The 17,183-nt window shown below is 42.0% G+C and overlaps 1 protein-coding gene across 12 annotated transcripts in view; it reads right to left on the bottom strand.

The window, feature by feature from the left end:
• TNIK (TRAF2 and NCK interacting kinase) overlaps positions 1–17,183 on the bottom strand; it is a 385,586-nt gene that overhangs the window by 47,262 nt on the left and 321,141 nt on the right. For 8 of the 12 annotated variants that reach the window (XM_045903381.2, XM_045903382.3, XM_064585383.1 and 5 more), the window contains 3 exons: positions 12,486–12,650; positions 10,090–10,329; positions 7,052–7,158 (listed from right to left, as the gene is read on the bottom strand). In XM_045903381.2, the coding sequence (XP_045759337.1) occupies positions 7,052–7,158; positions 10,090–10,329; positions 12,486–12,650 (512 nt within the window). The remainder of the gene's footprint in view (positions 1–7,051; positions 7,159–10,089; positions 10,330–12,485; positions 12,651–17,183) is intronic. The other 4 variants (XM_045903386.3, XM_045903387.3, XM_045903389.3 and 1 more) reach the window with 1 other exon arrangement.

Below are 17,183 nucleotides of genomic sequence, written 5' to 3'. Positions count from 1 at the left end.
GTATCTGCCAAAAACAGTTGATCGAGTTACAAACATTTTTAAACATTGGGTTATTGGAAGACATGGCTGGTGGTCCTGGAAAACATATGTAAAAATAAATATGTCCCCATAGCTTATTAATTTTGACTGTATAAATGTAAAATTTTTTTACAATATTTATCTTTTAAGTTTTTATGGTGAAGGAGTTGCTAAGTCAATCCAGCAGTGTGATCAACTGCAGCAGAAGTGATTATCAAGCTTAAGGAAAATGTTTAAAATTCTCAATATTTTTACAGAACTCCTTTGTGTAGTAATTGTTTTTGTGAAAACTGCTAGCATTTAATCGGTTTAAATAGATTTGGATCCATACTGGAAACAGCCCTGATTTGGAGAATACCTGAAATGATTAAATGTATAATACTTGTGCAATATCCTACCTTTCAAACTCTCCTTAAAGAAACAATCTTATCTCCTTTTATTCCCCAATAATAAATTCTTTCTCATGGTCCTCTTTTATTAACAGTGGTGGTCAGGAATTATTTCTATATAATTACTAAAGTCCCCAAGTATTTTTTCTAAAAATTCTATTGCTAACCAACTGTATTGCAGATTGAAGGTGAGGGGCATGCTAAGGCTTCTTGGTAGTTGCTTTCGTTTTGTAGAATGGTAATGTAGTGTTCTTTGTATTAAAAAAATAAAAACAGCTATGAAGAGAAGGGTGGCTGTGAGCTCTGAGATTTTTTTTCTCTGGTGGCTGTGGTGTGCTAGCGAGATCCAGCTCTTTGCTTGAACACAGCACTCGTTTGATCATTTAATCAACACCTTTCTCTGAAACACCTACTTTGTGAGCCTCATTGGACCAGTATGAGGGATGGAGGGGAGCACAGGTCACAGGTGCAAGGTGCGAGATAATTCTAGAGATGGGAAACATGCAGTGGAAATCACAGTGGATAGGGCAAATCTCTGTATGCTGTGTGTGAAAGAACCTGTAGGTATTGTTGGCATTTGGGGAACAATGAATGAGGCCCGGAGTGGTCGAGTTGGTGTCAAGATGGAGACAGGACTTGACTGTGCCTTGGCGGGGGGCGGGGAGCAGGAAGTCTGGGGGAAGCACCTGAGCAAGGACACAGGGGCTGGGGTTTTCCCCGGGACTCACTGGTGTAGGGAGGACACCACCCTGATGGAGTACCACGTCTGTGTCAGGTTTCCCTAGAAGAGAGGCTCATCAGAAGGGATGGCTTAGGCCGCAGTGCCTGTAAGACCCGGAAGAGCACAGAGACCTCCTAGGGCAGGCTTACGGATGACCGGCCAGGAGAGAGGTGGGCTGGCCAGGTGGGTGGGAGGCTGATGCTAAGGCCTGGGTCAAGGAGGGGCACGGGGATTGGCAGAACCAGCTAGGATGTGCATGTGTCTCCCATGGGACTCCGAGCCTCGTTCGGTGTGAAGTTAATTGGATCCCACGGGCATTAAATCCCTGACCTGAGCCTCATTAGCATGGGCCCTCCTCACTGGAGCTCACCAGCACGGCTGCTGATCTTAATAGGATGCTGTTTTTGCTGCTGGAGACTGAAAGAACTATTTCCTTTCTATATAACCACACATAGAAATCGGGAAAACTTTAAAATGCTTTTTCTACCTTATTGTAATTTTTTTTGGAAAAATGTAAGTATTTTGAGAAAAGGTCATACCATTCATATTTTTCTTTTCCTTATTATGTAGTAATATGGTCTGGTCTTGGGGCCAAGGAGTCTGAGATAAATGCTTTGAGAGGGAATTTCAGAAGAATTCTATGAAATAACAGATTTCCTTTGGTCACATATTAACTGCAACTACTAAGCTCCAAATGTGTAAAAACTTGAAAACATTCATAAATATTCCTTTAAATGCTAACTTTTAGTTCAGACATTTGCCGTCCCACAGACAATGCTGATTGGTCTATAAAACACACAGTAAAGTGAAAATGTGGCAATTATTCCATTTACTCGAATCATATAAAAAGTCAAAACAGAAAATTAGGATTACAAAGTGATTTCTTAGCCCAAATACTTGGGCCAAGTCTATAATTAACTGGCTGACTGCCAAAATTCACTTTACTTTATTCTTTGATGACACAGCCAATGAGAACAAATGAGCCATAGGAAGATAGATTTGGGACAGGACAGAGAATTATTTTTCGAAATTAACTTTTAGTCATTGGGTTTTGACTGGGTGTTTCTGGCTTAATTTAAATCTTTTCATATTCTGAATATACTTGTTTGACCAAATTTTAATTTGCTTTAAAGGAACGAATTCAAGTTAAATATTAAAGTACCTGGAATTTTTTAAAAGCAATATTTTAAAAAACAAATCAAATCTTGATTTAGACTCAAATGATCACCTTGACAACACAAGGCAGCTGGGAGCCCAGAGAGCAGGTAAGAACCCCACACCAATGTGCACATGCGTGAGAAGGAAGGGCGGAACAGGTGCAGGGGGTCATGGGGACTGCATTATCACACAGACTGCAGCCACGTGGGATGGGAACTGTCAAATGCACATAGTGACCTGAGTACCAGCTTGAGTAGGAAAAATTGGGGGGGTATAAATAGGTCCCACGAGATGATAACTTTTGAAAGGTAGTCAATAACACAAGATGAGAATCGATAACCATAGGATTAAGAGGAGCTACTAACATAGTCGTCAAATTGCGTGGTGGGAATGGTTGGAGGCAACATGGTGCCTTGTCAGTCAACAAATCAAGAGTCCCCTTTCCCTTGGAGAACACGAGGCAGCAATGTTGGCTGCATTCACTGCTGAACAGGTAAGCACGGCATGGTACTGAAGAGTGTGGACTTGGGTGCAAGGCTACTAGGTTCAAACGGTGGCTCTATCACTTAGTAATCTTGTCACCTTAGGGGCCACTTGCTTAACTTGTGTTCGTCTCAGTCTCCCTTCTATAAAATAGAGGTGATTCAGCCACTACCTCACAGAGTTAGTATATGGCTTACATTAGTTTCCATTTGAGATGCACATTGAACATTGCCTCCCATTATAATAAAGATGTTCCAGAAGTGTTTATTAAATAAATAAATAAATGACAAATTGCCCCAAACCAAGCAGAAGACAGGGATGCATGGGGGTCACCCAGTAACACTTTCTTGACCAACGAATACCAGCACAGCTGTAGACAGGGGAAGAGTGACGTAATTGGAAGTCTTTTCTGGGACAAGGAAGGCTTGTGAAAATAGTAAAGCTCTGCTTTTTTCCTCGCCTTACAGGTACGTGCTTGCATACTCCCATTTTAACTCACCTCCAGAATCTTCCATTCAGGGTGCCAGGTAGTTTGTTGATTTAAACATACCATTTCCTACGTTCTCAGAAATAATCACACATTCTGTAGTCACTGGAGAATATACAACATCTGGCACCTAGGACCTGGAGTTCATTAGTACTTGAATTCAGGTGGGCAAAAACTGAGCTTTTTAACCATTAGGCTCTGCTTTCTATTCTTTCTTTTTCCTACTGGCTTAGCACAAAAGTGGTTTATTTCTCACTCATATCACGATATACACCGATAGAACTGCTCTCCTTGGTGATTTTTCTCCAAGTGGGGACTTGGGGACCCAGGTTCCTTCCATATTCAGACACTGTTGCCTTAAACTTGCAGTCCCTGAGTTTGCCACGGAAGAAGAGAGAGCTTTTGCCTTTTTTGCTTTCTTTAGATAAGTCAATTCACATATTTACCCCAAAGCAAAATAAGGAAGTAACAGAATTTTGCCCCTAATAATGCCTGTAGCCCCAAAGAATAGCAGGTATGGTATATCCTCTGACCCGTGGTCCCTAGACGCAGGTGGTCTTGGTTGAGTCACTGGTTCTCAAGGTCCTATGCGGCCCTTCACACAACAGGTCCTCAATATACATTTGCTGAATTTAGCAAATGAAAAATAGTAACAACAAAACATCCTGGATTTTTCCTTTATTACATGGGTGATTTTTCTTGGGATCCATTTTTACTTTGCCAATTTCCCACTCTACCTTGAGGATCATTTCAAGGAAAAGGGCTGGGAGGATAAAAAAGAATATTGGCCAACTATAAGAAATATGGCTTATAGGGCGCCTGGGTGGCTCAGTTGGTTAAGCGACTGCCTTCGGCTCAGGTCATGATCCTGGAGTCCCGGGATCGAGTCCCGCATCGGGCTCCCTGCTCAGCAGGGAGTCTGCTTCTCCCTCTGACCCTCCCCCCTCTCATGTGCTCTCTCTCATTCTCTCTCTTTAATAAATAAATAAATAAAATCTTTAAAAAAAAAAAAGAAAGAAATATGGCTTATAAACATTGTAAAGGATTTAATTATTTAAAAGCAATCGCTTTTTGTGGCTTTATGGATGGACAACTGCCTGAAAGATGGTACAAAAAGAACTATGAGAACTTCATTAAGACCAGTATAAAACAGGAGAGTCTGCTTTATCGTAATGCCCCCAGCCAATCAAATCTCCCATTGTCTGTGGCCCTGTTTGTTTCCTTTACACATTGACTTAGGACTTGGCCATGTGACTGTGGTTGCCAGTGGGGCATCAGCAAAGATGGTGCAAGCAAGGGCTTGACAAGTGCTTGTGGGGGCTTTCCCTGCGGGTAGGTTGTCCTGAGAACGGTAAACAGTAAAGTGCCCATGAAGGTAGAGCTGTCCCATCAGCTCAGTGCAGCTGCCCAAGTAAGCCCAAGTGAGACCAGCAGAAAAACTTATTAGCCAGCCCACAGAACTGCAAGAAATAATAAATTGTCACTATTTCGGACCACTGAGTTTTAGGGTGTTTTATTATGAAGCAAAGGTGACCTAAAGCTATCTCTATCACAGTAAATAAACCAAATCCTGAAGCTTTAACAAATGCAATCCAATCTAGAGTTGCAAAATCTAATTCACATTTGAAGTGTTGGTCACTCGGAGATAGGTGATCGCAAGAAGCAGAGTATTCGGGGGCACCTGGGTGGCTCAGTCAGTTTAAGTGTCTGCCTTCGGCTCAGGTCATGACCCTAGAGTCCCGGGATCGAGCCCCACATCGGGCTCCCTGCTCAGTGGGGAGTCTGCTTCTCCCTCTCCCTCTGAGCTCTTCCTCTCTTTCTCTCTCAAATAAATAAATAAATAAATAAAATCTTAAAAAAAAAAAAAAAGCAGCAGAGTGTTTGGTAGGATTACTGCACATGGCAGAGATGAGGATTTTCCATCCCCCCTCCCACAATCCCTCTGACTTTCATTGTAGGTAAATAATTATTACCTCTTGGCTCCCTCCCTCTGTGCCTCCTCTGTAAGCAGAAAAATGTTAGCTGTCTCACAAAGACTGTATTCTTTGGACAAAGTACAAATTTAAGTGGTTCTGAGGGAAAAACTCATGTTTGACAAGGCACTGACCATCAAAAGCCAACTATCTTGAGCCTAATGTCATTAAAATAACACTTCAGCGGGAACAAAGAGCTACTTTTTATTTGATTATATAATGATAGTGCTCTTTCTTTTTGGCTGATAGAAGGAAAAAAGACTTCCGGTCAAAATGACACTTGATTTACAGCCGCTAAAATTCTAAGCGACTGATGGAATGAACAGAGCCTTGAGGGCAGGGTCCAAAAGATTAAGAAGCGCTGATAATTGGGGGCTTGTTGCTGCTCGAAGAGGGGGACTGACAAAGTTCACACCGGCAATCCCAGGGCTGCTGTCCCTTCGGCTCCTGGTCACAGAACTCTCTGGTCTTCCTCAGCGCTGCTTAGCAACACCAGCTCAGGGTGAAGCTGACAAGTCGCTGGGAAAAAATGGCTCATTCAGAGCTTCCTGCAATTGGCAATCCCACTCAGTATTGGCTAACTTCTTTGCCCTTAAGGGATTAATGTGCTTAGTACAGTTCCGTCTTATTTATGGACTGACCTCTTCCTAAAGCTCTTCATGTGAAGAGGAAAATTAGAGCGTCACAATCAAAAGCATTCCATATATTAAAGATAGGTACAAATCATCCTAACGTTGCTTCCAGTCTCTCGTTCTTACTAGCAAGGGAGAGTCCTTCTCTTATGAACACAGTGAAGAAGAATATAACAGCCTGCCCAAGCTCAGCCTTTTTATAGTCTCAGCAGAGACCATTTGCTATTTCAGTTGATCCTAAAAAGCAGTGTATTCATCATGAAAAATCTGAGGGAAGCTCAAAGAATGAGAGCAGCAAACAGCATCTGTTACCACATAAAATCAGCTCGTATACAGTAAAGATATTGTTTACTTTCCAGATCTTCTTGAGACCTCTACACCAACTGGTACGTGGATGTGGTTTCCTAACTGTAGGAATATCCATTGTTGATGGAAAATTCTAGGAGCGCACAGAGCAGCAGTGGAAGCGTAATTGTATCTCAGTGACCCTCCATAATGCCAGAGAGGTGATTTCTTGCTAAGAAATAGTCTTTTTGTAATTTGCCAAGCTAGGAAGCTCTGCAGCTGGCCACTAATGCATTTCTTTGGCAATGACTTTGTAATGTCTTTTTTTTTTTTTTAAGTAGGCTCCACACCCAGCGTGGAGCCCAACACGAGGCTTGAACTTGTGACCCTGAGATCAAGACCTGATTTGAGATCAAGAGTCAGACGCCCAACCCACTGAACCCACCCAGGCGCCTCTGACTCTGTAATGTCTTATTGGCTCCCAGGGCACCTTTCTTGACTTGAGGCTGAAAATCCCTCAAACCAGGCCATCTTGTTGTGTTAACTTCACAAAATGATCTCCGAAATAAAGGCTTGGGGCATTCCAATCAGACTTCTATTTGCAATTTTACCCCCCAATTTTAAAAACTGTCAAGTGAGGTGTACCTGCTTGGTTTCTGGGCTGTCTCATTTCTTCAACCCCCCTCACTCATTCATTCATGAGTTGCCACTGTACCCTGACCTCTTGAAAGGCTACTGAAGAAATAAAAGGCATATGTTCTGGCCCCCCAAAGCTTACAGTCCAAGTGGCCAGTCAACATGCCTCTGAAGTGAAAAAAAAGGACAAATACATTTTTTAGGAAAGCAATAATGACAATGACAGGTGGGGGCTTCTTCCTTCACCTTGACGGTCTTCCTCGCCTTACCTTGCTCGGATGGGTTGAGATCCTAGTCTGGGTCCCAGAGCACTACCATTTCCAGGAGAATTCTTTCTGGCTAATGCTGGGGATATAGAAGTTGTTCTTTGAGGCACCTGAAAGAAAAACCAGAAATCAGAAATATTTTCCATAAAATAGCTCCCCTAGGCTCCTTCCTGAAAAGAGGCTATTCTTTTCCTAAAATTTACTAGGAGTCACAGAAACTATCAGAAATGGGAAAGATATGGTGTTCATTTTTCAAAGAAATCTTTAACTCCCGAAACAAAATCACACAAAAAACACTGAGGCACATTCAGCGATCATGAAGGAGAATGGTCTTCAATTTAAAAACAAATTAAAAAGCAGACCAAGCTAATTATTTGGATTCACCGGACTAAAATAGTTGCCCTCCTTTGCTTGTGTAAGAGTGGTGGATACCAGAAATTTCTTTGGGATACCATTAACTTAGTTGATCATTAGAAATTGCATCAGATGAGAGTCATCCAGATAAGCTGAGCTCCACCCCAGCTGATAAACAGATAAGGAAATGATGAAATCTGGTGAGAAATGAGGGTATCAGGCTAGAACTTGGGACATAAGCCACATGCCTAGGAGCTCAGAGAAACTACTTCAATGGACCCTAAGTGTTCCCACTTCCTAATCAACTTGTAGTCATTAATTAGAAACAACCCTCCCAAACACTGTGCTTTGGAAGGTCAATTTGCAAATGTAACACAAAACAATATTAATATTGAAGATACCGGCAGGGTCTTCAAAAAGGCTATGTGCACACCATCAGGCACACAGTAGGAAAATATATCATTATTAGCTTATCTGACAAGAGCCTAAGGTGGAACTCAAGTATGCCTCACTTTTAATTATTAAACATTTTTAGTGAAATTTAATAATGAAAGTGTACTAAAGGGGTCCAACATGAGGGAAGAGAATGATATTTACTTTATAAAAGTGACCAGGAAATGGAAATGTGGATATCTCGTGAAAACTGGTTGGGTTAAACATTTGTCAGGTGTTTCAATTTTCATTCATTTCTTGGGGCTCTTTTAAAGTGGGCTTGTATTTTGTACTAGATATTTAAAAAATGTGCTTTGCTGTAATATTATTGTTTAATATGTTAAGTGATATTTAACATTCATATAAATTTTACTGGTTATTATAATACATTTTAAGATAAAGACCTAGAAAGATGAGTCCAGGGAAGAGAAGCAGAATGGCCCAATCAGGGTTCCCACCTGCTCAAATTAAATATTCCTTTTCTCCTTTTTCATTTTGTAAACTTAAATAGTTGTAGAGAAGAGTTTAACAAATTATTAAAACCTAAAATCTTTGCACGGATGTCAAATTTTCTCCTGGAGTTAGAAATGTATGCCTGCATGTTTTCAGAGAGTGGACCAATACTGTCCATTTTCAGTTTTCCCAGCTCTCATGCTGTTCCCCTGCCTGTCCTGTCTTCGACATTGAACTTTGCTCCCTAACAAACCTTTTCTGATGGCATCCTTGCTTCCACAAAAGGAGAGCACCAACAAAAAAAGTCATAATCAGCTATATTCATTTCCAAAGTCATGGAAATCCTGCTATAATATCCTTTTGAGTGGAAAAGGAGGAAAAATATTTGAAAATCACTGGGTAAAAAGTATTCTTTTTTCCCTGGAGTCAACAATGGCATTGATCTCTGGAAATTGTGGGAGATTCCATTTGTCAAACCTCCTATGCTAAGTTCAAGAGAAAGGGGAGGGCGCCTGGGTGGCTCAGTTGGTTAAGCGACTGCCTTCGGCTCAGGTCATGATCCCAGGGTCCTGGGATCGAGTCCCACATAGGGCTCCCGGCTCAGCAGGAAGCCTGCTTCTCCCTCTCCCACTCCCCCTGCTTGTGTTCCTGCTCTCGCTGTCTCTGTCTCTGTCAAATAAATAAATAAAATCTTTAAAAAAAAAAAAAAAGAGAGAAAGGAGAATCTTGAGCCAGGAAGAATCTAATACAAAAATTTCTCCAGTATTTTGAAGTACTTCCAGGATGTCTGTAGTAAGATGCATGGCCACATTTCACGACAACTTCTGGAATGAGTAAAAATGGGTATAGGTAAAAAGCAAACAAATAAAAACAAACAAAAACCCCAAAGAAACCAACTCCAGGATTACTCTGTCCAGTGGATGGCTAGTCATTTCACCCTACAGTTTTATGCTCAGGAGTTAAATTATGACCTGGGCTAGAAGGAGCTTTCCTTAAACAGAGCCAATTTTAAGAGCAGTACTATCTTCTGAACACCTGCAATCCAGTCTCACTTTGTGTTATTAAAAGTAGGAATAAATCAATTTTCTACTTTTTATCTGCAAGTTTTCAATTTGTCTAGATGTAGTTTCAGTTGGTGATGAAAATATCCATTATTCCATTTCTCTCTCTCTTTTTTTAAAAGATTTTATTTATTCATTTGAGAGACAGAGACACAGAGAGAGCACAAGCAGGGGAGAGGCAGAGTGAGAGGGAGAAGCAGACTCCCTACTGAGCTGGGAGCCCAACATGGGGCTCCATCCCAGGACCTGGAGATTGAGACCTGAACCAAAGGCAGACTCTTAACATCTGAGCCACCCAGGTGCCCCCCTCTTTTTTTTTTGTTTTTTTTTGTTTGTTTGTTTAAGCAACCTATATGCCCAATGTGGGGCCTGAACTCATGACCCTGAGATAAAGAGTCACATGCTCTACCAAGTGAACCAGCCAGGCACCCCCATTATTCTGTTTCTTAAAAGGTTTGGAATGCTTGAGGTTAAGAGTTCTAATTCTGGATACAGGATAAATGTTTCCAAGTCATTCAATCTACCTGAGCCTCCATTTGTTGGGAAAATGAAGGTCAGAAGTGATCGATGACAATCCAAGTCTTAGCTTGGGAATGAGGAGGAAAACAAACATGAGACGGGGTGGTGCTTTGGCATTCTCATGTTCCTCATTACTATAAAAGGTCTGGAATAGAGATAATAATAATAATAAACAATGATGATGATGAGAGCGATGATGATAAAAGCATGCCAGCCTATTACCTTTGGTGGAATGTCTTCTTCCTGTCGTAACCAAGAGCTTCGGTCAAACTTCTCGATGCGAGTGGGGAGAGGAGGGTTTTCAGAGGTGGGATCTGAGTTCTGGCGCGGCATCTCAACGCGGTGAGAGGTCACGTTCAGAGCCTCCTGGAACCCAGAGAGGCCCTTGGTGGGCTGCTCGTGCACTGACTGGGAGGCGGTCAAGGCAGGTCCCTGGGATTTTACAGCTACCAGATGTGGAATCTAAACATCAAACCAACATTAGAGCAACATTATTAGAAGAAAAAACAGATCAGCCAGTACCTCATTCAGTGGGAGGGAAAATACCATTTTAGAGCAGAAAATAAGAACTAGAGGACACGGAGCCCATCATAGCTGTCTCCAACATGCCCTCAGAAGCTCTTCCAAATTTCCCATTTACAGCCATGTGTAGGGCTGACCCAGGGCGCCTGGTCAAAATTAACTGATTCACTCTGGACTGCTAAGAAGTCAGTGAAATAGGTGTGATGATAATAATAGCAATTTGTAGGGGACATTTACTGGTCAGCAATATAATATATTTACAAGCACTCTTCTTCTAATATTATCAGCTTCCTCCTTCAAACCCCTTAACTTTGACTTTAGAGAGTGCCATTGTGTGTAAAACAAGAATTGCTCTGGCTATCTTACTTCTTATGAACTCACTACATCCACCATGAGGGGGATACAATCATTTTCACCCTTTTTCACGTGAAACTGGAAGGTCTAGAGAGGGTAACAACCTGGATCGCAGGGCTAATGCATGCGGGAGCCCGGATTGGAACCATCACTCACCTCCTGGTCCATACACCTAACTCTACGCTCTTCTGTTTTCTGGTGAGCTGGCTCTTACCACCCATGATCTTACCTATCTCTCCACACCAGGATGGTTCTTTTAGAGGTGTAAGCCCCATAATTTGGCATGCGTTGATATTGTTCATGCAGGGAAGACATGCTGTCTTTGGGTAGAAATGTGGCTCTTTAAGACAGATCACCAAATCAAGAGTTCAGAGTGCTCTTGACCATTAACACTGCTCACGCTTTATTGTTACCGTCTCCTCCTCCATCACGAAGGTAAACTCCCTGGAGATGGAAGCCATGTCTGGCATGGGATCTCCCAGTCTACACTGTGCCTGGCCTGTGGAATGTGGTCAATAAATCTCGGCTGGGGAAACATCTAGAGTACTTTCTAAATTAAACTGTTAAGTCAATAAATGCTAATCTAATATCTGCTTTTGCAAGGGACCTATCACACCCTCTTTGGTCTGAAATCTCAATGCCAGACCACTGGGGAGCATTTCTACGGCCCTCTTCCGCCAGCCTGGCCCTGTTCCTTTTGCCCTTGAGGTCTTATCCCTGGAGCAGCCCTGCCTTCGCTTCTTCAGACCCTCTTTGGTCTGAAATCTGCAATGTTATTAATTAGAGTTCAGAGAAAATCCTCAAGGTCTAGTTCAGGTGAATGTTATGCTTCAACCAGGAAAGAACTGTAACCAATCACATTTTTATTAATGTTAATTACCATGAATATAATAATAATATTAAAATAAAGCATATTTTAAAAATATAGCACAACACACAAACCTATTTTAAAAGAGTTTTCAAAGACATTTGGGTGAAACCAGTTGTACCATTACCTTTACTTTTCATAAAATTCCATACTTTATTTCACATTCAGTGTTTACAATTTCAGAAGTCCTCCAAAACCTCCAGAAACTTGTCCTGGAGTGGAGTAACATTTTTCTTTTCTAAATAGCTTACAGCAGTGGCTCCCAAGTCCTAGAGTGCATCAGTGGTGCTTGGAGGCCTTGCTAAACCGCAGACCGCCAGACACCCACAGAGGTGCTGATCAGAGGTCTGAGGTGGACCAGAGAAACTGCATGTCTACCAACTTCCCGGGTGACTCTGATGCTAATGATCCAGTGACCCCCCTCTGGAAACCACTGGCTTAGGAGACACAATTTTATCCAAGGTCGTTTTATTTTTCTTGTTAAAGATCATGCCCAAATCCCAATGAACAAAAGATAATATAATAGTTTATATGTGATAGATATCTATCTATATGAATATCAGCTTGACAATTAGAACTAAAAGGATGCTTGTTGCTATTTTGCAGACACTCCCATGGGTCTCCGGAGAGGCCAGTTTATCGAGAAGTGAGCTTGCAGCTGGCTCAAACTTAAGGAGAGTGCTTTTTTTCTTTCTCACCCCTTCCCCTCACTCTTCAGATCCAGTGGGCTCTCCTCCACGACTACAGATTCTGTATTAAGGGTCATTGTTGGATCGGCCCTACGTATGAATCCAAGTTACAATCCCCTATTCTTTTAGTGAGCTTAACTGTACAGCCTGTTGAAACGGCCGATGGAACAAAGGGGAGAATGTACCTGGGGATCAACTGGTCTGAGCATGGGGGGTGTCCGAGCAGGCTGAACTCCACTGATACTGAAGGACTCCGACCTCGGGGGCAGGTTGGGGTCAGATATTCTGTTGGCAACCTTGTGAGGCATGGCCGGCGAACTCTGCCGGTTGAGCCTTGACCGCTCTTCTACCTACAAGCCAAAAAAAGAAAGAAAGGTGCTTCAGTAGCTAGATGGATAGAAGCTGATTTACTGCCTCCTAAGGATTATCTGTAGTCACCTGCACAGCCATTTTTGTGTCCCTCTGATCAATTCAGTTTAAGGGGCCCAGACTCTCCATACCTGCTGTGCATCGAGAACTCTTGAAAAAGCTCTTTTCTGTCGGAGTAAACACTAGCTCAAAAAACGCAGAATGAATTTTTCCCATCACCCTTCTGATCCCCAGATTCTTGTGCTATTTCAGTTAGCTGGGAATTTGGGACCTGCTTAAGAGTTTACCTTGCACTGATTGGATATCATCTTGCCGATCGGTCACAAAGCCATTGAGTCAGTGAGGGAGACGAGGGAATGGGGTGGGCATCGAGACCCCTCGGGAGGAAAGCAGAAAACTGCTCGGAGCTGACTCAGGGGCCAGGGGAAGGAAGACCACTCACCCTGAGTTTCCTCCCTACTGATAGGCAAGCGGCTGTTTCAGGCGCTTCCTTAATGAGCTGGCCTGTCTTCAGACATCCTATACTGTTTCTTTTCCCTTCTTTGGGACCCTTTCTTTTCACTTGTCTCCCTGCTCCCTAAAATACATCTTTCCATTTCCAGCCTGGACTCCACTGCCTCGCTCTCCCCACCTCTCCCTCTTTGTCCCTGCGTGGCATTTCTTCTTGCTCCTTCCCCTCTTCTCTCCCCACCTCCAACCCTCTCTCTTCTGGGGCCACTTCATTGCCCTTGTCATCCCCTTTCTTGCTGAGTCTCTCTCAGCCCAAAGCAGGTAACTGATCAGAAGGGTTCCACAGGAAAGGCTCACGGTCCCAGGGAATGCCCTTTTTATGGGGAAGATTCCCCTCAGTTCATGCCTGCAGCAGACAGATGGTCACAGAAGCTATTTCCAAATGGAAATTTCAGTGAACAAGATGTACACTGCAAGGCATGATTTAAGATCTTTGACAACTTCAAGAGGTCTAGGACTTTTCTTTCAGATCCATCCCATCCTGTCCTTTATTTCTTTTGGGTCAATTTGGCAACTGTATTTTCCAAACCTGCCAGGCAGCCCACCCACCCTGATGACTTTTCAGTGTGAGCCTGAACTCCCTTTGCTGATTCACTGATGAGGGTTCCAAGTGCCTGTCCCGGAAGCCACATGCAACTCAAGACATATCTGTATGGAACTCTTTATTCATTTCACTGCCTGATTTGAAATAAAAATTCGAAAGAGCTATTCTTTCCCATCCTTCCTATTTCATTTTGAGTCTTTCTAGAGGCAGACTCAGGGGTGCCTGGGTGGCTCAGTTGGTTAAGCGTCTGCCTTCGGCTCAGGTCATGATCCCAGGGTCCTGGGATCGAACCCCACATCAGGCTCTCTGCTTGGCAGGGAGTCTGCTTCTCCCTCTGCCTCTCCCCTTGGCTTGTGCTCTCTCTCTTTCAAATAAATAAAATCCTTTTTTTAAAAAAAGAAAGATTAAAGGCAGACTCAGTCTCATATACAGAGTAAGTCTGTTTTTAAGCCCTCATACTAACTACAAACATTCTAACATAATAAGGTATGCTGCAGAATAGAAGACCATCCCCCCACTTCTACTCAGGGGTAACTCAACATTTCCTCTCCCACCATGGCTGTGCAGGGTACATACAATTGGCATCCCAGTTGACTTTGCTTTTGAGACTTTAGGTCCCAGAAGCTTAACACACACCAAACAAGGTTAGCTACCAAAAGCCAGATCTATAAACCAAAACATGTATACTTTGTGAATGCGTGTGGGCAAAGTATTACATCAGCAGGCATTATTTGGCTGTTGCACTGAGCAAAAGAAAAGAATAAAGCCAGTTTTGAGCTGAGACCAGAAAGAAGAGAAAGTCCCACCAAGACAGTGGCAGATCAACTGAGAGCAAGCCATGCAATGTATTGCTTTTCTAAATACTTCACTCCTTGAAAAGAAAGTGACTATTTCCAGACCACTGGAATTGGTCAAATATTAGCCATTTTCTTATTTCCACTGAAGATCATTAATAGCAAGATCACATGTACGAGCACCTCCCTCACCATCCAAACTCCCACAGTCTAAGCCCCTTGCTGTCTGAGCTAAGGAACCCAAGAGATTCAGACACATTTTCAGATAAATTTTCAGATAAATTATTCATATAAATACCTGGCTATCCAAACCGTAGCCACCTGTTACCCAACAGTCAGGAGCCAAAGATATTCAGAGTGGAGACTACTTGCCATTATTATTTTTTAAAGCTATAAAATACACTCAGTTTTAAACACACACTTAGAGGCAGCACATTAAGGACAGCACTAGAAAAAGTCTGCCTTGAGGGGTGGAGTCAAAGACGACTCCATCTTGAGCAAAGAAACCATCTTTGAGATAAAGAATTCTTTTGGTAAGAGCCAGCAGCAAGCTTCCAATGAGGGAGGTATTCTTGCCACAGGCCGCACAGGCTCAAGAGCTGTCATGGGAAATGAACAGGGCAGAAAACGGAAGGGCTGACTTTCATAGGCAGTTCATGAGTTCAATTAGTTGTGAATAACTATTACTAATGTACCTCTAGTATAAAGTTTCCTTTGCCTTCTATCAGCTGGTTTACATACTAAATCCTACCACTCGTATGTGCCCGGCTGTACCATTCTAAAATATGTGGTATAAATAATCTATTGTTACGCTTTACAAATTATTTCAGGATGATTCAATTTGGTGAGATTTCCTGGGTTGGAGCTTGTCCGAAGTAGTCTGAAAATCTATGAGAAAGGTGTAATAATGAGCCATCTGGCTACATACTTTGTCTCAAGAGAAGCTTGTCCTAAAGGTTTTAGGAAGAGAATGCTGCCCACTGCTTTTGCACCAAAGGAACAGCATGAGGACTGCAGCAAAGATAGCAAATCAAACATCCTACTATAGACAGACGAAGGAGAAGCGGGGTGGTGTATCTAGCTCAGGCCCCTTCTGATTATTTTGATACTGGGTAAAGGCCTGTCTTCTGATTCACCTACATCTTATTCCTACTAACTGAAAAGGAGATGGATAAGTGAGTGAGACAAAAAAAAAAGAAAGTGTTTTTTTTTTTTCACCCAGAATAAGGATATATGTGATTAAACACTGGGGTACAATGAAGATATGTTTCCATCTGTCTTGTGTGATACTAAAAATAAATCTATAAGCTGAGTCTCTGCTCCAACCCCCTGTTCCAAAGAGATGTCAAATGTCAGAAGTACCACCAAAAAAGAATGTTCTAGTAGCAACAAACACAGAGTGTCAAGGTGCCGGACCATGACAACAAAAGATATCTGTTATGAAGGATTTTATACTTGAAGGGATTATCAGTGAATATAGAGAATAAGATTAGGACAGACTGATCAATTTTAGTACAAAAGTAATTTTTTTTTCCTTATTAAAAGGATCATTTAACAACAAAACTAAAATTTGGAGAGGTTTAGATCACCTCTGCAGAAATGCTTTCCTATGTGTTGCCGCATTACAGGGAGAAAAAAGAAACATAATTGTGGTCTCAGAAATAAAATTCTGCTCCAGGCCTGGCTGTGTTGTCCATGGGGTTCTATAGAAGTGATGTCTAAGGCCTCTGAGACGCATAAAGGCTATATAAACACAGAAGACCTGAAAATAAATTTGTTGATTACAGGATTTCAAAAAATTTCTCAAAATAAATAAAAATGTGTTTAAACATGTATAAAAGGAAACATATCAATGTCAATTGTTAAATTACTTTGTACATTGACAGCAATTCATAGTGTACAATGTCTCACTTAGCAATAATTAATGATAGCTGTTGAGAGAAAAATTTCAAAACAAAATTATAGCAGTAACTTTTTAGATGTCGACAGCAAAAATGTATTTATGATGTCATATGGGTGCATTTTTATATTTTATATGATGCAGCATCCATGGGGTCTATGAAGGCCTAGAAGGCCTTACTTAAAAGCTTATTTATATATGGTGAATTAAACACAATCATATGGGAATTCCTTTTTTTCCAACCGAACAACTGATGCTTTTGTTTTTACTGGCAATACTGAAGAAAGAGAAAGAACTCAACCAATAACCTTTAAGTGCTCATTAGACACTTTAGGACCCTGCATCCACTGGTGACATAAAGAGTTGAGTCATATTGTTCTTTGGCAAGGCCACAGGAGCAGATGGTGACTGAGCAAGATTGAGGATATCCCCTCTCCTGAGGCACCTCTGAGAGCAGGGGACACTCTCATTCATGTGAAATGCTTAAAATGGAGCCTCATCTGAAGACAAGAGCCTGGACTACTTGTCCAATATCCACTCTTAACCAATGACTCCAGAGAATAGTATAGGTCTTCATGGGGATGGAGCATGCAACTTAAAAATCATAAGGCAGACCTTTCACAAGCTGAGATGGGACATGAAGAAGGGTGTGTGTATCAAGGGGAGACATGGGTCGGGGAGATGGGGCTGCATGTGGACTGCCCTTGTGAAATCTAAACCAGAAACAACAGAGGCAAAACACTTATTCCCTGTAGGTGACAGTAGC

Source organism: Mirounga angustirostris, unplaced genomic scaffold (genome assembly GCF_029215605.1).
Source record: "Mirounga angustirostris isolate CCGP_5_RB_7025 unplaced genomic scaffold, mMirAng1.0.hap1 SCAF_1, whole genome shotgun sequence".
NCBI classification, from domain to species: Eukaryota; Metazoa; Chordata; class Mammalia; order Carnivora; family Phocidae; genus Mirounga; species Mirounga angustirostris.
This window is presented reverse-complemented; position numbering and strand designations above follow the sequence as displayed.